Below are 27,807 nucleotides of genomic sequence, written 5' to 3'. Positions count from 1 at the left end.
GGGAAATAAGCCACAATTTTACCTAAAAATGATTTTATTAACTTTTCGACGCCCAAGTCGGGTGTCGTTGTCAAAATACAAAATAAAACTAAATAAACAAAAATGTTGTTGCTTAGTAAAAAATTCTTCTAATAATTTATTTAATCTGACTCATTTATATCGGCAATTCAGACACGTATTATACATTTTAAAGTAGACGACTTTAAAATGATATTGCCAATATTAATGAGTTGCGTTCCTGGGACGACTTTACTAAAAGAGTTCATTCGATTACATGAAATCAATCCCAACTCAAGAATATCCGCCACAAAAAATCATAGCATGTGATCTGTCTTTAAAAAGACAACCAAATGCAACGGTGGCACTGAAATTCTCGCGTTAGAGATTCCATAGTAAATCACGAGGGAAAACCAGGAAAAACCTCGTGATACTATCCCGACATCGTAAGTATTTGGGTTTACATTTAGTTTACTCTCAAAACTAATACCAAATTCTGACTTGATATTTTAAATTTTAAATAATACTAAAATACTAAATGTACTAACTCGATATGTTACTGATTTACTAATTGTGGTATTTTCTTTCTATTGACTTCCTCCTTTAATATGGGTAACCACATCCTACTGCATTCTACCGAGGAATTTGCGACACAATTGGTTTCATTTAGCATAATTAGAGCCGCTTCTTTGATTTTTCTCTTTTTACTATCTGCTTCTTTTAGGACTATACTTGAATCTCTCCACTGAACTCTATGTTCATTATCCCATGCGTGTTGACATATTTGAGATCTATCAAATTCTCTATTTTTTTATATAAGACTGATGTTCATTTACTCTAACGTCTAATGGTCTTGACGTTTCACCTATATAAAATTGTTCGCATTCACAAGGTATGTTATAAATACAATTCTTTGTTCTTTCTTGTTCACTGTTAGGTTTAGTTTTAGATAGAATAAATCTCAATGTGTTTGTTGTTTTGAATTTTGTTGATATGTTGAATTTATTTCCTATTGTTTTAAGTTTCTCGGATAGTCCTTTTACATATGGTATTGATATTTTCCTCGTATTATTTCTTGTGAATGTTGTAGGATCCCGTTCTAAGTTGTTCTGTTCCATTCGATCCAATCTTGACAATTCCTTATTTATAAACGATATGGGATAATCATTTTTTAATAAAACAGATGTTAACAATTGTTTTTCTTCTAAAAATGAATTTTCGTTAGAACAAGTAATTTTGGCTCTATCATATAAGGATTTAATGATTCCCTTTTTAACGTTGATGTTATGATTTGATTTGTAATTGAGATATCTGTTGGTGTGTGTTGGTTTTCTATACACTTGAGTCTCATATCCAGTATCCTTCTTTGAGACCAAAACATCGAGGAAAGGTAGGGTGTTATTGTATTCCTTTTCCATTGTAAACTTTATTGTCTCTTCTTGATCGTTTATAATATTCAGGAACGTATCCAACAATTCCGATCTATGAGGCCATATGGAAAACACATCATCTACATATCTCCACCGTACTGTGGGTTTTAAATTTTGTTTAGAAATGATATTAGTTTCGAAATCCTCCATAAATATATTAGCCAATAATGGAGATAAAGAAGAGCCCATTGCGAGACCAAAACTTTGTTTATAGAATTCATTATTTAGTTGAAAATAGGTATTATTAGTACATAATGTCAATAACTCCATTATAGCTGATACATTTAGTCTTGTCCTAGTTGTTAATGTATTATCATTTTCTAATTTCGTTTTGATTATGTTTAAAGTTTTATCTAATGGCACATTTGTAAATAAACTGTTTATGTCAGAACTTACTAAAATATTATTTGGATTAAATTCAATATTTGATAATTTGTTTAAAAAATGTTGTGTATTTTTTATAAATGTGTCATTATTATTTGCAAATGGTTTTATAATATTTAATAAAAATTTTGATAGTTCACTACAAGGAGAATTGACGGTACTACAAATAGGTCTAAGTGGAATATTTGCTTTGTGAATTTTCGGTACTTCATAAAACTGTGGTGTCTTACTGTAATGAGGTGTCATTAATTTTCTTTGATAGTACGTTAGGTCATTTTTAAATTTGAATAAAGTTCTATAGATTTTGTTTTCCAGTGTCTTCGTTGGATCCTTCGTTAATTTGGTATAAGGTCCATTTGTAATTAGATCTGTAATTTTGTCCTCATATTGTACTTTATCCATTATTATAGTTGCATTTCCTTTATCCGCTGGTAGGATCGTTATGGAGTCATCATTTTTTAAAGTTTTTAAAGCTTTCATTTCCTCTTTACTGATGTTCTGTTCAATTTTATTTGTCTTTTCCAATTCAAGTTTACATAGTACCCTATACTGTTCTTTTTCATGAGTTGGTAAACACTGGGATATTTTTTCCACTGAACTAATTATGTCTAATTTTGGAATAGATGGATGAGTGACAGCATAGTTTAAACCTTTTGACAATACCAAATTTTCCGTTGCATTTAAATGTCTATTTGATAGATTGACAACTGTCGCTAATATGTCATTATTTCTATTTAGGTTATCAAAAGTATGTATACTATTTTGTTCTAAAAGAATATTAAATTTATTTAAATGTATATTTCTTTGTTTCTGATATGAATTTTGATAAATTATGTGTAAACTAAAAATAATTCGATCAAAATCAGAATTTGATATCATTCCGTAAAGCAAATCTTCAATACTTACGATGTCTTGTTCAATAAAAAATAAATTTGATCTATGAAATTGTAACCTTTCCCGGATCATTGACACACTGGCTCTATGTAAAATATTTTGGAGTCTTCTGCTTGAGTATGCTGGTCGTAACCTCAAGCCTTTTGGTATTAAATTGTTGTCTCTACATCGTCTTAAAAATTTAATTGAATTTTGACAGTGTGCCAATTTCTCGTACAAAGTTTCCAATCTCCTAAAATTTTGACAAACGCTAGGCCCATACCGGTTTCTTAATGTTGTTCTGAAGCTATTTTCTTGTGGCATTTTTATAATCAAGTATATTCAAATGGGAAATAAGCCACAATTTTACCTAAAAATGATTTTATTAACGTTTCGACGCCCAAGTCGGGTGTCGTTGTCAAAATACAAAATAATACTAAATAAACAAAAATGTTGTTGCTTAGTAAAAAATTCTTCTAATAATTTATTTAATCTGACTCATTTATATCGGCAATTCAGACACGTATTATACATTTTAAAGTAGACGACTTTAAAATGATATTGCCAATATTAATGAGTTGCGTTCCTGGGACAACTTTACTAAAAGATAGTTCATTCGATTACATGAAATCAATCCCAACTCAAGAATATCCGCCACAAAAAATCATAGCATGTGATCTGTCTTTAAAAAGACAACCAAATGCAACGGTGGCACTGAAATTCTCGCGTTAGAGATTCCATAGTAAATATCAAGTCAGAATTTGGTATTAGTTTTGAGAGTAAACTAAATGTAAACCCAAATACTTACGATGTCGGGATAGTATCACGAGGTTTTTCCTGGTTTTCCCTCGTGATTTACTATGGAATCTCTAACGCGAGAATTTCAGTGCCACCGTTGCATTTGGTTGTCTTTTTAAAGACAGATCACATGCTATGATTTTTTGTGGCGGATATTCTTGAGTTGGGATTGATTTCATGTAATCGAATGAACTATCTTTTAGTAAAGTCGTCCCAGGAACGCAACTCATTAATATTGGCAATATCATTTTAAAGTCGTCTACTTTAAAATGTATAATACGTGTCTGAATTGCCGATATAAATGAGTCAGATTAAATAAATTATTAGAAGAATTTTTTACTAAGCAACAACATTTTTGTTTATTTAGTATTATTTTGTATTTTGACAACGACACCCGACTTGGGCGTCGAAACGTTAATAAAATCATTTTTAGGTAAAATTGTGGCTTATTTCCCATTTGAATATACTTGATCAAAAGAAATCTTATTTTCTTTATTAAAACGGTGCATTGCAAAAAATTCTAGGACTATTTTTAAACAAGATATGCTTTTTCAAAATGTGACATACACACATGCCATATGTCCCACTAAGTTGGAATCATATGGAAAACTTTTTTATTCAGATATCAAATTTTATCAGTAGTATACGAGGCATGTTAATAAATATGAATTTCGCTCAAGAGTAAAGTGCCTTTATATTTCACAATGGAAAAGTGTTATTAAGAAAAGTTATTTGGAATTAAAAAATATGTTCTAATACGCAATAATTATATTCTTCTAATTAAAAAAAAAATAAAAATTTTTCTCTAATTACGGATACCTTTGGATATCCTACGGATATCTTGGTAATAGTCCAAGAATTTTTTACAATATGTACACCATTTTAAAGTAAAGAAAATAATCTTTCTCTTTTATTCGACAATGTATATACATACCTAAATGTACAAGAAAAAAAGTTATAATGAGAAATTTAAAAAATAATCGTAAAAAAAATTAAAAATCGTTAAAAGTATAAAATTTTGAAAAATCATAACTTGCTTAAAAATGGTCGTATAACCTTATACAATACACCATTTTAATGGTAATTGACTTCTCTTCCTACTAAATGTACCATTGCATATACCTAGAAATGCGTAGAAAAAAAGTTACAGAACAGTGTTTGCGAAATAATGGGGAAGGTGGCCCAAAAATGCTGTGAGAAGCGAACTTTAAAAAATCATATTTCGGAAAATATAAATCATAGAGATTTCTACCAAACGTCATTTTAAAGAGAAAGGATGGAAGTTTTTTCTGTGAAGAAATGCCTATACCTATATCCCCGTGGAAAAAAGTTATGTGGCAAAAAACAAAATTGCTTTCTTTCTTGTTTTTTAATATATTTTTGTAATAAAAATATTTTTGACTTTAAAATGTGATATTTCGATAGTAAATTTAATCTGGAACAATTTTTCTGTAGACGTGTTTGTACCAAAAGTGCATAGAACTCACCCTAATGCACCCTGTGCCTAAAGACTAATTCATCCCTTTAAATGGTAGCACTTCGCGGTTTTTTTATATCTAGAGGTCCATTGACCATATGAAACAAAAAAATCCCGTTAACGTTATAGTTCCTTTCTAAAGTACATAATCAATAGCCTATCAACTGAATGTCAGGGAATAACTATTTTTGCTAAATTCTTTTGTTATTTCTAATCGCGGGATCAGATTTGTCATTTTCAGATCAAAACATGCTCACACCGAAAATTTTTTTTTTCGAATTTTGAGGATGTTCTGGAGAGTAAATCGTAAATCTAACCCCGTCATTCAAAATAACGGAAAAAAGACACGAAAAATAATTATTTAGATGTTTGCAATAAATTACCTACATAGCCCAAAAATTATTTAAAAAATTCAAATATTTTTCTTGACCTCAATTTTGATCCAAAAAATCTTAACAAAACAAGAGTGTTTTTTGATAAAAAAAAAACACATTTTTTTCGATAGGAGATCCCTTTAGCCACATAGGGAGGTAAAAATTTGGCTAAAGGGGTTTCTAAATATGTATTTTCGAGTGCGCAATCCCAAATAAGAATCCAACCGAGATTTTACCATCTTATCCAGCTATAGCCTTTAAGTAAATTCCTTTTAATTATTGAACACTTGATCAAAAATATTGATCAAATAATCATTTAATATTATATATTTAGTAAGATTTTCGAATTTCTACAGATTTCTGGCACCAATTTAGCGGAGAACAAGCCGAGACTCACTCCAAGCTGAAATACTACCAAGAGAAACTCGACCAACAAGTCCGGATAAATCGGGAGCAGTTGGACAAGTTAGAAAAGACTGACATGCTGGTGAAGGACCTCTATGTCGAAAACTCGTACCTTATCGCCAGCAAGCAAAGGCTGGAAGAACAACGGTGTCACATGCTAGCTCATTGTAACTCTAATTCCGTATAGTGAAGTTTTATTTATTTTCAGTTTAAGTTATATTTCCAGTATCTGGATGACAATTATTTTTATTTGGTGAAGAAACTCTTAGTTATGTTCTTTATAATATAGAGGAACTGGTATTCGATTTATTAATTTGAAATTTTTTAAATGGATAATTGCGAAAATTCGATGTGTCTTTGGAATAAACAAATCAGATTTAGTTGGTAGAGAGCAGCACATTAGGCACCAGAAGGTAGGAACACCTTGTGTATTTTTCCTAAAGATTGAGAAGTAGAAGTCGCAGACAATCTAGGAGAGAAAAAAAGCAGGATTCTTAAACAAATGTCCTACTATACAGTGTGGTAGAGATGTATGCAGTGCCATATACTTTGAATGGCATAAAATGTGTCTTTGAACTATATAGTAACCGGTAAAGTATTTGAAAATACCTCTTTTGTAGAGGTTGCTACCTAGTTCAGGCATATACAATAGTGGTATTTTGTTTCGTCCACAGTAGAGGGCGCTAAGTGAGTTTGTTCAAGAATCTTGTCTTTTTCTCCGAGTTTGTCTTCCCCTGCTACTTCTCAAATGTCATGGTGTGAACGGAAAGAAAAGACACATGCAATGCCTTTTGGTGACTGATACGCTGTCCTATTTAAAACGAATTACAGATTTTTTTGTTTGAGTGATAGAGATATTTCAAATTTAGTTTGCTAACTAGTCAGATATTTTAAACGAAACTCTAGATATAACTGAGGATATATCTCTGGACAATAACAATATAGAAAATGTTGAGTCTTATATATACTTAGGACAAAAATTCCACTATCAAAGCTATATGCTAAATATAAATAAATCATAACTATATACTATGTACTAAAGACTGATTTAAATAGAAGATGTTCCTTAGAATGGACAGCTTTTGGATGATTACAAACAGTATTCAACTCAAACTTAGCAAATACTTTAAAGGCAAAAGATCTCGATCAGTGCGTATTGCCGGTTCTGATATATGGAACTGAAACATGGACTTTTAACAACAACATAGTCCACAAACTCTAAGTAACTCAGAGAGCTATGGAATAGAGAATGCTTAACATTAAGCTCAGCGATTGTAAATCCAATGAAGAAATATGAGGACGATCAAAGGTAACAGATGTATTCCAAAAGATTGCTATGTTAAAATAGAACTGGGCATGACACATAGGAAGAATGGAAGACAAGCGTTGGACGAAGCGAATTGTTGAATGGAGACCAAGAGAAGTAGAGGCAGAACTCAAACCAGAAGGACTAATGACATCAAGCGAATGACTGGTCCCGAGTGGATAGAAAAAACAACGAACAGAAATTAATGGACACACCTGAGGGAGGCTTACATCGACGATGGATGGAATAGCTGTTGATGATGAATAGTAGAGCTGTCGAAACCATTTTTTGCTAAATTTGTACTTTTTTCTAGCATTTATTCTATTACATAAACATTTTTGCAAAAACTCGTATCACTGTTACTAATAAACCAAGTATAAAAGTTATAATGAGAATAAATCAGATATAGGCAAAATCACTACCAATAAACATGGAATAACTTAGGTATAGGTTATACTTGGTATAAGAATTCATTCCAAATTTATACCGACCCACACCCTTGTTTAAGTCTGGTATAAACTATTTTATGACTGTCAAAGTCATCAGAGACAAAAATATATTATTTTTTGATTTGTTTTGTGAGTAGATCAGAGAGTAGATATATAATAAAAAATGTGTTTAAGAGGTATTGCGGCTAACGAGGAAGTTGATAATTTAATTAACATGATGGAAAATACACGAAAAAGGAAAACTTTCAAAGAAAGCATAAATTCCTTTTAAAATAATGCAGAATAAAAATCCGGTTTCCTAAAGATGATGTAAGGTTTTTATAAAAATTATTAGGTGATTCACTTATTGTGAACAAGCGAGGAGGAGGCTTATTCTCCACTCTACAAGAAAAATAAGGTCTTTATTTTCTATAATATGTAGAACATCTCTTACAATATTCTTCATAATATGCTGAAATTAACATATTTACATTGTATTTATAAGTATAATAAATCAATTTGTTTACTTTTCTTCACTTTCCCATTTAATGCAACGTTCTCTTTTATTTGAAGCCATTTTATGAAATACTCAAACTCAACATACAACATACGAAATAACGATTTATTAAAATATAGCGGAAAATACAAAGTTCTCTTTTATTGGAAGCCATTTTATGAAATAGTCAAACTCAACATACAAGATAAGAAATAACGATTTATTAAAATATAGCAGAAAATACAACAATGGGCCAGAGCCTATCAAAAAATTATGAAGTAAAATTTGATGTTAAAAATCTACATTTTTTGAGTTTATACGACTCGTAAAGGGAAAAGCAACTGCGGGTAGTTCATCAAAAAATGACGGAATTTGGTTTGTTAGTTGCAGAGAAAAGTCAAAATTGACATATTTCACCCAATGTATAGTCGTTTTATGCATTTGTGTAGAAGATTGCGCTGTTGCCAAACTATTATTTCGGAATAAAGTGGGAATACTTATAACTAACTTATACCGAGTTTATTGGTAACAAATTATTTTCGTATTATGTCTACCTTATACTTAGGATAACTATTCTAGATATAAATACGGAATAACTTTAGAATACGAGTGTTTTATTACGTAAGGCAGTATAACTATAATAATATGGTATTCAAGGCTGATGTGCATAGGTGGTTTAAGATTAGCTAACTACCTTTAACACAACGTATTTTTGCCACTATCCATTTGAAACTTATTTCACTAGAGCCGTAGTGTTGTGACGTCAAGCCTTCATTTTTTGAGGTTATGTTTAATCTAAATCAACCAAATTCAACTTTTTTAAGACTTGATCAAGAATCAAAATAAATCTAACCTCAAAAAACGAGATGAAGACGTCAAACATATGACGTACAGATTGTTTGTTGGTAATACTGATAGTGGCCATCTTTATTTTTAATTTTTAACCTGAATAGGATAGTTTTAATATTCAGTTTTAGTTAGACAACGAAGTGATACTATAAGCTACTTTAATAATAGTTCAATCCTATTATCACCTCACTAACAATCATTCTTTAAAATTTGCATGTATTTACAGCATTTTTCTCGTCTGTATTTTTTTAAGGAATTGATATCTCAGGTAGGTATTATACAAAATGATGATCGCTTTGAATAAAATCGGTCTAATATGACATAGTTCTAGTGTACCAGCACGGAGGTTTAATATCGTTAGCACAGATGTGACGAATTTTTGTTTACAGGTAAAGAATATTTGAATTGAGCATTGTATCAATATGTAACAATGACCAATGTATAGGAGTGGACTTACTACCTATAACATTGGATGCTTTCTTTAGGCTTCAACTTGAAAAATGTTTTTATTAACGTTTCGACTTCCACTTCGGACGTCGTTGTCAAAATACAAAATATTAATAAATTAAACAAAAATGTTGTTGCTTAGTAAAAAAGTTCTTCTGATAAATTAATTTAATATGACTCATTCATATCGGCAACTCAGACATATATATTATACATAAAAAATGTATAAACATTTTCAATTTCTTTGCAATCCGAAAATGCAGTAGCATTATACCCTAGTTAAATCGGAGAGTGCAGGAAGAGTCTATACCGGTTTCGGGTATTTTTTTTTTTTTTGTTTATACCACCTGTTGTCAATCTGGTGGTATGGGAACGATATTTATTGTCGTTTTCTGTGCTACTTGATTGATAACTTATTTTGTTTCTCGGTAGACGTCTCTAGGATATCCACGGCCCAAAGCGAGGTACCTGGTTAATTTGGAGAGAAGAGGATATGGGACTACTGATGAGGGTAAAAAAAATACCCGAAACCGGTATAGACTCTTCCTGCACTCTCCGATTTAACTAGAGTATAATGCTGCTGCATTTTCGGATTGCAAAGAAATTGAAAATGTTTATACATTTTTAATTCATTTACTGTTTTATGGAGTACTAAGGAATCATTCTCGTTGGAACTTTTACCACGCTGAGCAGATGGAACGTTAATTATTTAAAATTCCCTCATCATAATTTCGTCTCGGCACCCGTATGATTTATAATTTTTGAAAATCCGGGGGGTAGTAACCAGAGAAAGTTCCACCTGTTGTTAATCGGGTGGCATGGGAACGATATTTTGTCGTTTTCTGTGCTACTTGATTGATAACTTATTTTGTTTTATATATATATATATATATATATATATATATATATATATATATATATATATATATATATATATATATATATATATATATATACGTCTTCATATCAAGGCGAGATCCGACTAAATCGAGGACAACCCGAGATCCACCAATAGGAAATTAATTATTGGAGTATATGTTTCATAACTATCTTTATTAATGACATATTAATCATGGCACACTTAGAGGGGAAAAGATTTTTGTACTTAAATTTTTCTGATAAATTTACAGCGAAACGAGATCCGTAGCTGAAAAGTAAAGGGGAGGACTTATATACGAAATTTTAGATACTTACCGATCAACGCGAGATCACACACTGATGCCAGCTCTAAAGAGTATTAGTCAAGCGATTGGAGCTCGTATTGTACTGTATATTTCCCACGATATACAGATATATAGTGGGCGGAGTAAATGCCGGCAGCAACAGCATTGTCTCGAATTCTTTATGTATCTTTTAAATATCGCTTCTTTTGTGGCTTTAACGTCTACGATTTAAGTCCCTTAGTTTTGTTACATACATAAGGGTGTGAAAAAAGAAAAAAATACTTCACAAATATTAACCATTTAATAATGATAATTATTTGAAATACAATATTTTCAAACTATACATTAATATTCTTAAAAAACACTTACTACGAAACCAAAATGTAATTATTATATTCTTAAATAATACAAATTGTTACAAAATAATTATTTAAATGATTGCTTGTTTTAAAAATATGTACATTACAAGGAAGTAAAAACTTTTATAATTAATATTAAAGTTTAAAAAATAAAATAACTCAATATGTAATTATTATTTGATAGTTTAAAAATGATTTTAAGTAAAATGATTTAAAAGATAAAAAGAAACACACATAATTTTCAGGGTCAACTCTTAATTGCATCAAAATTTGGATTTAGGTTCTACCCACCCCCACTTCAAAGTTGAATTTGTGCCGTTGATTGCTTTTACTTGGAGGGTGAAAAAATATATGTTTAAAATAAGTCCGGAAACAGATCTGACTAACTTTAAGAAACTTTTGTTCTATAGAGTTTTTTTAACTTAGGTACTAGGTTAATTCAGTAGTAGGTACTAGAGTCACTTGCGACTAAAAATGTTTACTTTTCAACAAAAAAAACAGGTTTTTCGGCGGTTTTTCGCAAATACTCAAAAAGAAAGTATTTTATCGAAAAAATATTCTTGGAAAAAATGTAGCATATAAAAAAACGAAAAAATGGTATATTCATAGTCTATAGAACCAGTAAAAGTAAATTTGTAGCTCATAAAAAGACGATCTTATCCTTCAAATTCCAAATCAAATATTTTAACGTGATACATAGTACCAAAAAATGAAGCTCTTTTCGGGGAAAAACCCATTAAAATTTTTTTAAAGTGTTTAAAAAAGCTTGATTATATTTTATAAAAGTTATATACGGGTAGAAAAGACAACGGAACGAATTTTCGAACGTTTAAAGAGACGACATCCCAGATGTACCAATTTCTGGACAATTGATCCAAAGACTGGACTCTAACAACGAAACAGTTGTGGATTTTCAAGTTTTCAATGAGAGTCAGAATGAAAAAACATTAGTGACATCGAGTATGATGGTTTGGAGAATTTGGCTGGTTATATCTGCCATACATTGAAGGACTCCAGTATTCAATCCGAAGATGTTTCAACGTACACGTGGGTTGATCATTTGTGTAAATGTGGTTTATGTAAACCATCAGACACTCTCTTGTCATATATTAAGTAACTGGAGACAATTTTTACTTTCACAGAATGGTGATTCCATTTTGGTAACTAAAAATTATTTAGAAAACCTTATGTCCAAAAGTGTAACTGTAGACTCTTCTAACAAAGCGAACAAGTTATTTTTTAGGTCTCGGATGTACTTCCGAATTAAAGAATTAAACAAGTCTCTTAACAACCTGACATTGCGTAAAAGAAAAATTATGAAAACTGCTACATAGTTGCTGTATGTACGTCTATTTCACATGCACAAAATTTGAATAAAATGCATGGCATGAAAACTGTAAAACTTATTTTTGTCTTTTCCAAGCCTCTTACTTAAATCTGATGAAATACATTATTTAAAAAGTAAAAAATTTTGTTTTTTTATCAATCCATTAAATTTATGGTTTTATTTTGGGGTTTTTCTTCCCCTTGGTAAAAATTATATTTACTAATATGTAGGCCACTAATCAATTTTTGTCAACTAACGAAATATAATAATTTTATTAGATATCGATTATATGAATATTTTTATTTTCCGGATACCAATATAATCAAGAAACTGGGAATTTTACAAATAACTGAAAATCAATTTAAATAAAAGTAAATAGTTTAATAATTTTCCTCTAAACTATAAAAATCACTTAGTTTCTTTTAGTCATAATTCATTCATTTGTACTATTCTCAAATTTCATTCGCGTTCGTATTACGAACGCATAGACGGGATTATGCTTTACTCTGTTGCTGACGTCATGCGCCAATCGGACGAGCTTACGTAACTAGAAAAGCAGGGTGTGCATATTTCCGGGTCCCGGTGAATTCGTATCTATTTTAATCCCCCATCCTAATTACAGGCCAACTGGCAACTCTGGTGCGCAGGTAATTTTTAGATAACCCATTAACTACCGGTGAATTGGTAACTTTCATTTTTTAAGTATTGTTAATAATCTAATATCGGTATTCCAGGTATTTAGCGCTGCACTCCTAGAAAATGGAAAAAATGGCACAGGAAGTGAAACCGATGATGAAAGGAAACGCAAAAGAGAAAACTTGGATGATTGTTTTAATAGAAGTAAAATTAAAAAAAGGTCACCAAGCAAAGCAGGCAACGAAAACAAGGAAGACATGGAAAATATTATGATTACAATAATGAAAGAGCTAATGCATAAAAACGATGAAATGTTTCAGGAAATAAAACAAATAAGGAAAGAACAACAACAAACCAATAAAGAGTTAATGGATGTAAAAGCAGAGAATCAAAAACTAAAAAAAGAAGTAAAACTGCTACATGAAAGAATGGAGCAACTGGAGAAATTTAGCAAAAAGAAAAGCTTGATCGTAACTGGGTTGAAAGTAGAAACAAATGATTATAAGAAATTAAAAGAAGAAATGAAAAATTTCATTGCCCAAGAGTTGCAAACACAAATAAAACTAAGAAGTGCAACAAAAATAGGAGAAACAGTATGCTCAATAGAAACAGAAGCTCTCACGGATAAAATGAAAATCCTAAACAAGAAACGTAAACTAAAACAGCATAAAGATTGGACATCGAAAGAAAAAAGAAATACAAAAGGAAATAACTAAAATAGCAAAGGACGAAATAAGCAAAGGTAAGCAAACGAAAATCGGCTACAAGAAATTAATAGTGAATGGCAAAATCTAGATATGGGACGAAGAGAGAGAACAGCTGATAGAAAATTCAAAAAACAAATAAACAAAGAACAGCGGCTGAAATATGATATTGACATGGCAAAAAAAGACTCGGCAATGCAAACGGTTAACGAAAACAAAATAACGCACACAAAATAAAGAAAGAATCTCAATAAGAAGAAAAGAACAAAACCCATTAGAATGGGATCTTGGAATATTAGAACCATGCTGGCAGTAGGTAAGATGCAAGAAATAGCTCTTGAAATGAAAAAATACCAACTAGAAATCCTAGCCCTACAGGAAATACGATGGAAGAAAGAAGGAAAAATTAAGAAGAAAAACTTTAGCATGTATTATTCGGGAGAAAACAAACAGGGAACGAATGGTACGGCAGTTATGGTGAACAAAAAAATGAGGGAAAAAGTGATACAATTCAAAGCAGTTAATGAAAGGATATCTTACATAAGAAAATAAACAAGCCAACATCTCGATAGTCAATTGCTATGCACCCACTGAAGAAGCAAACGAAGAAGATAAAGCAGAATTCTACGACATCCTGGAAGAAACCTGTGAAGATATTCCGAGGAATGACATATTAATAATATTGGGTGATTTCAATGCAAAGATCGGAAAGGAGGACTATAATCGTAATGTAGTTGGCAAAGAAACCATTCATGAAACTACGAATGATAATGGAGGAGAAATCTGCAACCTAGCAGCAGCAACAAACACATATATAGTTAGTACTGGGCATAAACATAAAAAAGAACACAAAATAACATGGATAATATCAGGAAGAAAGGATGGAAACCAAATAAATCATACTCTAATTTCGAAAAAGTGGACAAAAATAGTACAAGACGTAAGGTCATATAGAGGGGCAAATGGAGGCACTGACCACATATTGTTGATAGCAAAACTTAAGATTAAAATAATCAAAGTAAATAATCATAAGGAAGGAAAAAGGAGGAAATGGAATATAGCCAATCTGAAAACGCAAGAAACAAAGCAATAATATACAGAACAACTGGAACAGAAATTGGGTCAGTACGAGCACATAGAAATAGAAGGAGAATGGAAAAACATAAAGAACAGCATAATAGAGACAGCAGAACAAATAATAGGATTCCAAAAAAACAAAGAATCGAAAGAATGGTTTGATGAGAAATGTTCACAATAAAGTCAACTGAAGCACGTCGCAAGAAACAAATGGCTACAAAGTGCCGAACAGGAACAACTGGACCAATATAGAAAACAAAAACAAGAAGCATTGAAACTCTATAGAAGAAAGAAGAACACATGGATCTCTGAACAAATGCAAGAATTAGAAACGAATAATAAAGACAAAAAGAAATTGTTCGAATAGATAAAACAACAATACAGTACCAAAAAATCTGTCACAAAAATAAACAAAAAAGATTGGGAAAAACATTTCACGGACCTATACAAAACGACAATAAGGCATATTCAGAGCATGAGGATATGAAAGATAACAGAGATGAAGAGGAAGGCGCACGTGCTTATCAGGAATTCATGGAGGAATTAAAACAACTAAAAGTAAACAAAACGCCAGGGACAGATGAAATCAACAACGAACTGATCATCAACGGAGGAGAGGAGCTCACGAAGCGAATGCACAAGTTAATGGTTACAATTTGGAAGGACGAAAGCATGCCCATAGAATGGAAAAACGGACACATCGCACCAATCTTTAAGAAAGGAACTCCAACTAAGTGCTGCAACTATAGACCAATTATGCTACTAAATACAACGTATAAGATATTGACCATAATTAATTATATTAATTAATTATATTAATTATAAGAAACCCACTAAATCAATACACAGAAAAAATTATAGGCCCATACCAACAGGGTTTTAGAAAAGGAAGATCAACAATAGATGCAATACACGTACTGACACAAACAATTGAAAAAAGCTATGAACATGACATAGAATTACACATACTATTCATCGACTTCCAACAGGCCTTCGACGGCATATACAGACAACAATTAATAAAAGAAATGAAAAAAATGGAGATACCTGCAAAATTAATAAGACTAACTAGAATGACAATAAAAGACTCAACAGCAAAGTGAAAACAAATGAGGGCGATACAAATGACATCAAAATAGAACTTGAAGTAAGACAAGGAGACAGTCTGTCAACGACAAACGACACTATTTAATATCGCTCTAAAAGGAGTAATTAGGGACACAGGGCTGAAAAAGACAATTATTCAAAGCTCAACACAGATCATAGGATATGAAGATGACCTGGGACTGGTAGCACGAGATAAAAAAAAAAGGCTAGAAGAGGCACTTTTAACCCTGGTAAGAGAAGCAAAGACGAGAGGATTAATCAATCAGAATAAAACAAAATATCTTATAAGCACAAGAGACAATGTAAACAGAATAACAGAAATAAAGATAGGTGAAAATACATTCCAGAGAGTAGATTGCTTCAAATACCTGGGGGTGATAGTGGACGGCAAAAACGAAAGGAGTATAGAGATAAACGAAAGAATTAAAGCAGGTAATAGAGTGTATTGGAAATATCACCGACTACTCAAGGACAAAAACCTGAGCAAAAAAAAAACAAAATCAAAAATATACACAGCAGCAATCAGATCAGTGATAGCCTATGGAGCAGAAGTAATGTGCCTTAAGAAAAAAGACGAAGAAAAGTTAAGAATAGTTGAGAGAAAAATTATGAAAAGAATACATGGCCCAGTAAAGACAGAAACAGGGGAATAAAGAAAGCATGAACCATGAAATAATAAATATAAATAAAGGAGAAGATATAGTAAAATTCATTAAAGCACAAAGGCTCAGATGGTTTGGGCACACACAAAGAAGAGGGGTAGAAGAACTGATCAGGAAGATAATGAACTGGAAACCAGTAAAAAATAGACCAAGAGGAAGACCAAAAATAAGATGGGAAGATCAACTGCTAGACGATATATCAAAGATGGAAATTGCAAACTGGAGAGAAAAGATTCAGGACTTGAGAGAGTGGAAGAAGATAGTAGAGAAGGCAAAAAAACATCACAACCTATGAACTACGACCTAAAGGAAAAGCGGACTAATTTACCGCTTGAAATGGATTAAAAGAGCTCATATTTGAGCGAACTATACTCTAACAAGAGTGAACGGTCCATATAATAATTCCAGGTATGTACCTGTATAAATTACCCTCCTTGAAGGTGGTGTAAAAGGTACTCATCATTTATGTATTGTCTTTTGGAAGGATTACTAGAGAAAATCCAAATAAATTTTGAAAAAATGGCTGAAATCGCTGAAATTCTTGTAACAAATTTGGTAATCAGTGAACATGGGTATAAGTTATTGGTGGTAAATGACTTTAAATTTCACTTAAAGAAAGTGCTAAAAAGTGGAAAACATTTATGGTACTGTTCTGCATCTGGTTACCAGGCAACCTGTTATACCGACGGTTAGTTTTTTTTTAATATTTTGAGTAGTAACTATGTTGGATATCAACAATTTGATGTCAAAAATGCACATTTTGCCATTTTTTGTCTACCAGTAAGAAGAAAAACATTTAAAACAAAATTTAAGATAACCGCATTATAGAGCATGTAAAACAATTTAAACAAGGTTTTATAAATTTCGCTAAACTTAATTGTTGCTTATAAAACTATAAATTAAGTCAGTTTAACGTTAATATAACTTATGTAAAAATACAACTTATATCTGGATATTAAGTGAAATAGCTCAAAGAAATGAGTAAAAATACACGGTTTTTATGACACTCAGTGTAACTACGTAACAATTCGCACACCTAGTTCAATTGTGCCACAACTGCAAAAAATTCGAATTTTGAGTTAAGGCTGTAAAATATTGCCTATATAATGGCCCATCTAATGCAATACAGCCTGAACTAAAATATTGTTTTGGATAAGTATAAAGTAAGTTACTTCGGTATTTCACTGTAGGGTTTTTGGAGGTTTTGAAAATGCAATACGGCCATAACTGGGAGATATGGCGATAATATACACTGCCACAATACAACCGATGTAATTCAATACGTTCAATAAGGCCACAACTGCAAAAATCAAGAGAGATGTGGCGATAATATACACTGCTGCAATACAACCGGTATAATTCAATACGGCCACAACTGCAAAAATCAATTGATTTTTTCATTATATTGCCGCCGTATCTCCTAAGTATTGTTTTATAAATGACTTTCTTCACAATACAATATCACCATAACTATCAAAACAATAATAACGTTTTATTTTTAATAAATTGTAATAAGATCCAGCCAATAAGTGTATAATTTACTACCTAAATTGTAATTTTAAAGCCAGTCACTCTCAAAATAAATTATTTACAGGGCATAACGCATTTACTACAGAGCGTTTTGCTCATTTCTCGAGAATATTGTGTTTTGCACTTGTGGCACTATTGAACTAGGTGTGCGAATTGTTTTAGTTTCTATATGGACGGAATAACAAAATTTATGTACATCTGACCAATTTTTTCTCATTTTAATTATTTATTGACGATTTAAATGAAAAATAGCCGATTTTAAGAATTTTCGTCTATAAGTTACAATATTTTACCAAAAAACTGAAAAAATAACCGATTAGTTTATTGAAATAGCCTTAAAATGAGTTGAAGTCAAATAGAATTGGAGCTTTGTTTATCAATAAACATTAATGAAAAGTATACATTTGCGACAGGCTCTGTGTTGGCTTAATCCGTTACTATTCAAATTTATTTCTTACGTTTTAAGCTAACTACCTGAGGTACCCCTAAACCCTAAAAATGTCATCAAAACGACGATTTTGAAGCTCTTCCGATTGTATTAAAGAAGCTATTATCGATTAAAAAAAAGTTGTGTATTTTAATTCTAAATTTCAACTATTTAATTAAAAATAAAGGGTTTCAGTTGAAAATTCAAAGTTGCTACACCCATCGCTTTTGCAGGCCGAATAAGAACCCTGCTATTGCATAAGTATATAGATTTTGAAAAACCATTAAAAAGCATTCCAAAGTTTTTTCGATATGCCGTCTAGGTCTCGAGATATTTGACAATCGCCTTTCTGGACAGAGCCCTTAAATAATGTAAATATTCTTATTAAAGCTAGACATAAGCCGAGTGAGAGAGCTGACCGTGAAATTCATGTGCGATGTTTCCAAATTTACCGGATCTCAGGTTGTCTGCAAAATATATATTTAGCATATACACAACGGATCGCGCGAGCTGCCCTCTACAGCGGATTTAGTGGAACCACTGCAATATAAAATTCACCAAAAGGGGTGCAAAATGAGGTCCAGACAAAAATCGATTTCCTTGTACCCCAACCATTGTTACATCGAGATGTCACTATATACACGTGAATACAAGGTGAGATCCAAAATCGGATCTCGCCTTGATATGAAGACATATATATATATATATATATATATATATATATATATATATATATACATATATATATTATTATTCTTTTTGTATTATTAACAGTCACTACATATTAATAATTATATATATATATATATATATATATATATATACATTTTAAAGTAGAAGACTTTAAAGACGAGGAAAAAACCTCATGATACTATCTCAACATTGTAAGTATTTGGTCTTACATTCAGTTTACCCTCAAAACTAACACCAAATTCCGATTTTATATGTATGTTATTTTAAATTATAAATAATATTAATAATACATAGATATATAAAGAATACTAAAATATAAAGTATGTACTATCCTCGATATATTATCGACTTACTAATCGTGGTATTTTCTTTCTATTGACTTCCTCTTTTAGTATGGGTAACCACATCCTACTGCATTCTACCGAGAACTTTGCGACACAATTGGTTTCATTTAGCATAATTAGAACTATTTAATTTAATTATGATTTATCATAATTTAATTTGATTTTTCTCTTTTTATTATCTGTTTCTTTTAGGACTATACTTGAATCTTTCCACTGAACTCTATGTTCATTGTGATTTTTCCTCGTGATTTACTATGGAATCACTAACACGAGAATTTTACTGTCACCATTGCATGTGGTTGTCTTTTTAAAGACAGATCACATACTATAATTTTTTTGTGGCAGATATTCTTGAGTTAAAGTTGATTTCTTTAATCGAATGAACTGTCTTTCAATAAAGTCGTCCCAGGAACGTAACTCATAAATATTGGCAATATCATTTTAAAGTCTTCTACTTTAAAATGTATAATATATGTCTGAATTGCCGATATGAATGAGTCAGATTAAATTAAATTAGAAGAATTTTTTTACTAAGCAACAACATTTTTGTTTAATTTATTAATATTTGTATTTTGACAACGACGTCCAAAGTGGCAGTCGAAACGTTAATACAATCATTTTTCAAGTTAAATTGTGGCTTATTTCCCAATTAGCATAATAAATTACATAAATGCCCCAAAGAAATAGCTTCAGAACAATATTCTTTAAGCTTCGACTAGCTCTGTCTCTCAGGTGTAGCTACGTCTTATCTTAAATGCAAATCTGAACCGAGAGAAATGGAGGAACAAATAAAAGATTATATTAACTAATAACATTTATAATACACAAAGTAATGAATAAGATCGGTAGCCACCTGAGGCACCGCAGACGTTCGGATACAATAAACGTCTCTTTGTAAAGACAATAAAGTCGACTTTACTAAGTAACAAGATATTTACTCAACACACACACTACACATTACTGCTCTATTGTTAAACCATTGTGACTAGCTGAATGACTAAAATGTCTATGCCATTAAAAAAATATTAATAAATAAAGAAGAAATTCTTGCCTTAAGCCGTACAAAAAGGTGAAAACAATACTTATGGCAAAATATATTTCTGGATGTAGCTGATTTTTTTATGTTAGCTGAATGTTTGGATGTAACTGAATGTTTTAGTCTTTAATATTATGTCCCATGTGTGGTGCACCATGTGGTTTACGAAGTACTACCATAAAGAAGGATAAGAAAGATTTCAATTAAAACCAAAAAACTAAAACAAGAGGCCATGTGTTATTGACATTATAAATTATAGACATTGTCTCTCCATGAAGTTATAGAAAAATAATTTTTTTTTAGAAGGAGAATGGCATAAACCTGGAAACAAGGCATTATTAGCGAAGACATACACTTTTTCATAGTTCCATGACAATGTTTTAGATTTTTCTAACATTATTTTATTAATTTATTGCATGCCCATCTATGCCAACGATATATTTTTTGGTTTTTGCACTTTGTTGTTAATGATTTGAATATATAAGTACAAAAATGATTACTTTATTAGTAAGTTCGATATCTGTATTAATTTATTTTTCTATATGGCATACGTACCTGTGTGTATTCAGCGGGAACCAATAACAGAAACAATATGGCAACACTGTAGCTCTTGATATATTGTTTGTAGCTACCTTGTATTTAGGTATAATAATAGTAAATGGAAATAAGTTTTAAAATAATTTCAAATTTAATATTTGGTATTGCCACTTTTTACAGCAATTATATTCTTCCTCCAGTGATGCTACAGCTCATATTTGCTCTTGATTCCTGCAATTTATGCCACCGGCATTGTCCTCCCTCCTCTCCAAGCTCTATGATCCATCACATTTAATGTCCATTGATATTTTAACCTTTCCATTCCTTTCCTTTGGGAAACAAAAGAAGAAAAGGAAGACATGGATGGACCAAATCCATGATATAGGTGAAAGGAGAGACATGAAGAACCTGGCCACCAATAGAAGTGCATGGAAGAAGTGAATAAGAGGCGGAACCCTATATCCGACTCCCTGAAGGGCACTAAGGATTATGAGAGAGAAAAAGAAGAATTGCTTTCCTTTTGGTCTCCTGGCCTTCATCTTACTGGTTACGAAGCTACTCGCCAATCTACCAATCTCACGGCCCTTTTTGGAAACCTCATGAGATAATGCAACTCTCATATCTTTTACGTGGCCCTTCTTTTGTTCTTCTAGTGCCGACTCCACTAGTGAAGATTTGCTATAACCATTGCAAATTCGTCTTTATTTTCTGCTTTTCCTAAAAGCATCTGTGTGTTTAACCCGGTTCAGTCGCGAATGTTTTGTTCTTCTGGCCAGCATTTTACCCTCTAGGGCTTTTGTTGGCACTCTCTCAATGTTAGTGCTTTTATGGATAACCTCACTACATTCTTCACTTTCCCATCTTGTCCATGGTATCCCTTTTGCTCTTCCAGTCTACAGTTTATTTTCTATAGCACTTCTTCACAATCTATCAATATCAGGACTCTTCTTGACAAGTTCACTACAGAACTCATTCACTCTCCGCGACTTCTCTATTATTCTTTCATGTTGCCATTTACTCTGTAGGGATTTTCTGGGCAATCTACACTGCGGTGCAAAAAAATCGATCCACTAAAAATTTGGTCATTTTTAATGTTTCGAATTTCCTAAACCTGTTGTCCGATTTAAGCGATTTTTTACCACGTTATAGCCTTATTCACTGACAATATCGCTGTAATAATATTGTTGCTAGACAGTCAAACTGTCATTGTATACCGGGTGTACGAATCAAACTGCTTTTTTCTCAAAGTTCGCATCACCCTGTGGATTATTCTATCATTTATAAAATACTGAAATTAAAACCCAACTATACATCAGGTTTTCTTAACATTTTGCCTTTCGATTCATTCGCTTATGTTAGATAATAAAAAAGTTAGCTACTTTAACAACTGCCCATGTTCGTCATCAGTACAGGGTGTTTTCTAAATAAGTGCGACAAACTTTAAGGGGTAATTTTACATGAGAAAATAATGATAATTTGCTTTATAATCATATGTCCGCAAACGCTTCGTTTCCGAGATACGGGATGTTCAATTTTTTTACAAACTGATGATTTATTTATTGCTTTAAAACCAGTTTAGATATGCAAATGAAATTTGGTGGGTTTTAAGACGTAGTTATTGCACATTTTTTAACATACAATTAAACATTGTATATTCACTATTGGCGTGCGCACGGGTAATATTATCGGTCATAATACCCGTGTGCGCGCCAATGGTGAATATTAAATTCTTAATTGTATGTCAAAAAATGTGCAATAACTACGTGTTAAAACCCACCAAATTTGATTTGCATATCTCAACTGGTTTTAAAACAATAAATAAATCGTGAGTTTGTAAAAAAAACATTGAACATCCCGTATCTCGGAACGAAGCGTTTGCGGACATATGATTATAAAGCAAATTGTCAATCTTTTCTCATGTAAAATTACCCCTTAAAGTTTGTCGCACTTATTTAGAAATACCCTGTACTGATGACGAACATGACCAGTTGTTAAAGTACCTAATTTTTTTATTATCCAACATAAGCGAGTGCATCGAAAGACAAAATGTTAAGAAAACCTGAGGCTATAGTTGGGTTTTAATTTCAGTATTTTATAAATGCTAGAAGTCGATCGGATAGCTCAGTGCGACTAGCGGCTGACCCACACTTCACTTCGCCTTAAGGTATGTGAGTTCAAGCCCAGCCCAGGCCATCGGAAAAACAAAAAGGCTAACGCGCCAGTATAAAATTCTTAATATGAATCTGGCGCTTAGACTGGAATATGCGGGCATCTGATCGACCTATGAGGGAGCAGTACGGCAAGGGATAAGGGCTTGCGGCTCGGTGATACTCCCCCATAGATCCCTACCGAAGGGCATTGACGCCTAAGAACGGTGTAATACATACATACATAAATGCTAGAATAATCCAGAGGGTGATGTGAACTTTGAGAAAAAAAGACAGTTTGATTCGTACACCCGGTATACAATGACAGTTTGACTGTCTAGCAACAATATTATTACAGCGATATTGTCAATGAATAAGGCTATAACGTGATAAACAATTACTTAAATCGGACAACTGGTTTAGGAAATTCGAAACATCAAAAATGACCAACTTTTTAGTGGATCGATTTTTTTGCACCGCAGTGTATCAATACCAGGACTCCCCTTAGCAATCCCGTTACATAACCAGTCCATTGAAATCTATGAACTGTCAACTCAAAGCATGTGTTGGCTGGGCAGTGCTTTTCGAACGATTTCCCAGTGTTGCCAACCTATTTTTATTCCTTGGTTCTTATGTATAACGCAAGAGGGTAAGCCAAATAAAAAAGTCTAAGTAGTGTTTTTCCGGCTAGTGTGTACATATTAAAACTTTATAACTATACTATGTAAGGTTTTTAATAATCACTTACAGACGCGTAATCTCAATGTGTGAATGTTTCCTGTTATTTTTTTATACAAATAAGAAGGGTGTGAAGTTTATTTAACTTTATCTAGAGGTTGTATACGGAGATATAATATTAAAGTAATGTTATTTTTGTTATAGAGTTTTATAGCATACTATTTAAGGCAATTGTTGGAATATTGGTAAATTACGAATAGTTGGACAGAAAAATGGCTGGAAAATTACCAAAGACGTTTAGGTAGGGATAGTTTGAGACATCTTCATAAAGAGAACGGCTTAAAGAATACACAAAACAGGAAAACAACTAGTCGTAGAGAGAACAAGCTACTTACCAGTGACATGTGAGCAGAGAAGCCTAACAAAATCAATTAAAATAGAAGTATCTGAAAATATCATTTCACGAACCCCCTTAGTCTAGAACATTGAGGGTTATGTGAATTATTAAAAACATAGCCCATAAAAAGAATAAGACGAAGAAGAACATTTAGGTTAGAACCCCATTGACGAATTCTTACAAACGAAAGCGGGGACACAGAGGGGGAAAAGTGCCTCAAAGAATTAAAAAAACCAAGAAATGTTAGTAATAGCATTGTTTATATAGGGAGATAGTTGGTCAGCCCAATAGGTAAATATGTTTGATTCAAATCGAGACAGTCACCAGATGTCCCCACAATTTCTGTCGGGGGCGCAACGTTAAAATGCATAGACACCAAGTTGGATACGATCCTATTCATAACACCCCAACTCGCATACATATTAAGAAAAATAAATATACAGGGTGTTTCATTAATAATTGTCCATATAGTAACTGGAGAAACCTTAGCACAAAATACGAAGATTTAACCTAAAACACTTAAATAAAATGTGGTTCCTTACTGAGTTACAGGGTGTTTTATCTAAAAATTTAAAAACTATTTTTGCTCAGCATTTTAAAACTATTCGACGTATCCGTTTCATACTTGGCAGTAAGTGCGACTACTATACACCCTATAAATTATGATAAACAAACGTTTCTGGCTACTACCAGAGGCGTACGACAGGGGATAGTGAATGGTTGACCCTTCTCAAATTCTACGCCACTGGAGGAATTACTATTGTAGTGCCATTTTTAAATTCTCTAATACTTTCTACGTAAATAATATACTCCTCATTGGTAACGATAAAGTCATTAGTTTTGGAGATCTTTGAAGTTCAAAATGAAACGACACGGTTATTTTGATTAATGTATTGTGTCGCTTCATTTTTAATTTCAAATATCTCGAAAACTAATCATTTTATCGTTACGAATGAAGAGTATATTATTTACATAAAAAGTATTGAACAATCAAAAAATTATACTGAAATATCAATTTCGTCAGTGTCGTAGAATTTGGGAAGGGTCAACCAGCCAGTACCCCCTGTCGTACGCCTCTGGTAGTAGCTAGAAACGTTTATTTATCTTAATTCAGTAGGGTGTACAGTACCTACACTTTCTGCCAAGTATGATAAGGACACGCCAAATAGTTTGAAAGTACTGGGTAAAAATAATTTTTAAATTTTAATCATATGAATCATATCATAAATTAATCAAAATAACTGTGTTATTTTGATTAATTTTCATATTTAACTTCAAATATCTCGAAAACTAATGACTTTATCGTTACCAATGAGGAGTATATTATTTACGTAGAAAGTATTGGAGAATTTAAAAATGACACTAAAATAGTAATTCCTCCAGTGGCGTAGAATTTGAGAAGGGTCAACCATTCACTATCCCCTGTCGTACGCCTCTGATAGAAGCCAGAAACGTTTGTTTATCATAATTTAGTAGGGTGTATAGTAGTCGCACTTACTGCCAAGTATGAAACGGATACGTCGAATAGTTTTAAAACGCTGAGCAAAAATAATTTTTAGATAAAACACCCTGTAACTCAGTAAGGAACCACATTTTATTTAAGTGTTTTAGGTTAAATCTTCGTATTTTATGCTAAGAATTCTCCAGTTACTATATGGACAATTATTAATGAAACACCCGTATAGAAGAGCATATTTAGAAATTGAATTAATGATGTCATGCTACTATACAATAAGTGAGTTCGCGGGAGCCTGTCGGCGACTAGTCGGCGACAAATTGGCAGCAAAACGCATGCGCACTTTAAAATGATATAAATAATATCGTTAATAGATAAATATACAAGATATATTTACCTAGTATAATTTAATAATTAGTTATTAATATTAATTAAAAGTAAATATACCTTGTATATTTATCTATTAACGGTATTATTTATATTAAGTGAGGTTAGAAATTGTCGGCGACAATTTGTCAACTGTACCCGCGAACGCACCTATTATAATATAGGTAATAGCATGGCATCATTAATTCCATTTCTAAATATATTCTTCCATATATTTTATATTTATTTTTATACATTTATTTTTCTTAATATGTATACGAGTTGGGGTGTTATGAATAGGATCGTATCCAACTTGGTGTCTGTGCATTTTGACATTGCGACCCTGACAGAAATTGTGGGGACATCTGGTGACTGTCTCAATTTGAATCAAACAAATTTTCCTATTGGGCTGACCAACTATCCCTATAAAAACAACGGTAATAGTTGACTATGTTTGTGTCATATTGCATATTATATCTTAATGCGATCAGTCTTGGTGACACTACCAGATGGCGGGTATTTACACGCAATCATGGCGCATAATGTTCAACATATCCAATTCTTATTCTTATTATGTTCTTCTTATTATTATGTTCTATTCAATATCTTAAGGTAAATAAAAAGTTTGAAGATGGAATTAAAAGGAAGTGAATTAATGTTGGGAAAAAAAGTTATTGAGTGAATGATCAGTCTTTATTTAATAATAATTATAAGAAATAAAGAAAAGGAGACTAATATTCTATTCTTTCCTAGAAGTCGTTAGAATGTCTGTTTGTAGCCAAGTATCATGACAATTGCTTTAAATATCAATCATCCAAAGACATAAACATTGTTAAATATTAAATACTAATCACAAGTGTCATATTAATAAATTATTAATACTGTATTGAGTCTTTTTTGTAGTCCTTACTTATTATTTCGACATCTGATATTATCAGGCTGGCAAATTAAGAAATGCTGTCAAAGAAGTGAAAAGACTTTAGATCAATGTCTTAAACATTGAAATTAGATGGCTTCAAAGAGGAATAACCAGAACAGTAGAAGCAGTCCAGTATTACTCGGTAAACGAGAAACAGGAACCAAATCGTCGTCATGACCTTTTATAACTTTATAAAATAGTGTTTGGTTGCTTGGGCTGTCTTCTTCCGATTTGATTCCAAAATCTTATCTGGATCGTTGTTTTGATTCGAGTATAACCTTTTTCACTATTTTGTTAAGGGGATAGGCGCAAACTTTCGGCTCCAATGCTATTTAAATGGGATTAATTTTTTTTAATCCTAAGAAAATTAATAAGTATTTTTGAAAAATTTAAACGCACAATGAAAGATTACGTTATTACCGAGGGCCGAAATTCCCTGAAAACTTCTATAATGTTTATTTTATTAAGTTACAGGGGTGAAAAACTAAGAGAAAATTTAGTGTGATTTTAATTTCAAATATCTCATTCAAAAGAAACTTTTTATGTATTCTAAGGGACTTTCGGCCCTCGGTAATAATTTAGTCTCACATTCTGCGTTTAAATTTTTCAAAAATATTTATTACTTTTTTAAGGATTCGAAAAAAAATGAACCCATGTCTAGGTTAATATTTTCCAAATCGAACATTCGCTGTCTTTGTCATACAACGCACTCAGTCGAACATAATGTGCTGACAAGACAGACAGTTTTAGATATTTGACACGGCTTCAGGAATATTTTGAGTTATTTATTTAATAATATTGATAGTGTATTTGACAAATAATTTATTTTGTCAAATGAATATTAACGAATAATGACGTGAAATTAATAAAAAGTTATTTATTGTTTATGGAAGATCCCAAGCAGAGAATACACCAGGATCCAAGTATTTTGTTATTTTTTTTTATTCTGGCCTTGGTTCAGAACCTTTAGCCACGTAA

General features: G+C 31.9%; 1 protein-coding gene across 1 annotated transcript in view; it reads left to right on the top strand.

Moving 5' to 3' along the window:
- Positions 1-26,794, top strand: part of LOC114328135 (ninein) — a 170,777-nt gene extending 143,983 nt beyond the window's left edge. The window contains exon 8 of the mRNA XM_050648310.1: positions 5,690-26,794. Within this exon, the coding sequence (XP_050504267.1) occupies positions 5,690-5,925 (236 nt within the window). The 3' untranslated portion in view covers positions 5,926-26,794. The remainder of the gene's footprint in view (positions 1-5,689) is intronic.
- The last annotated feature ends 1,013 nt before the right edge of the window (positions 26,795-27,807 follow it).

Source organism: Diabrotica virgifera, chromosome 4 (genome assembly GCF_917563875.1).
Source record: "Diabrotica virgifera virgifera chromosome 4, PGI_DIABVI_V3a".
Taxonomy (NCBI): Eukaryota; Metazoa; Arthropoda; class Insecta; order Coleoptera; family Chrysomelidae; genus Diabrotica; species Diabrotica virgifera.
The sequence above is the reverse complement of the archived record's forward strand: the minus strand, read 5'-3'. Positions and strand labels throughout refer to the sequence as shown.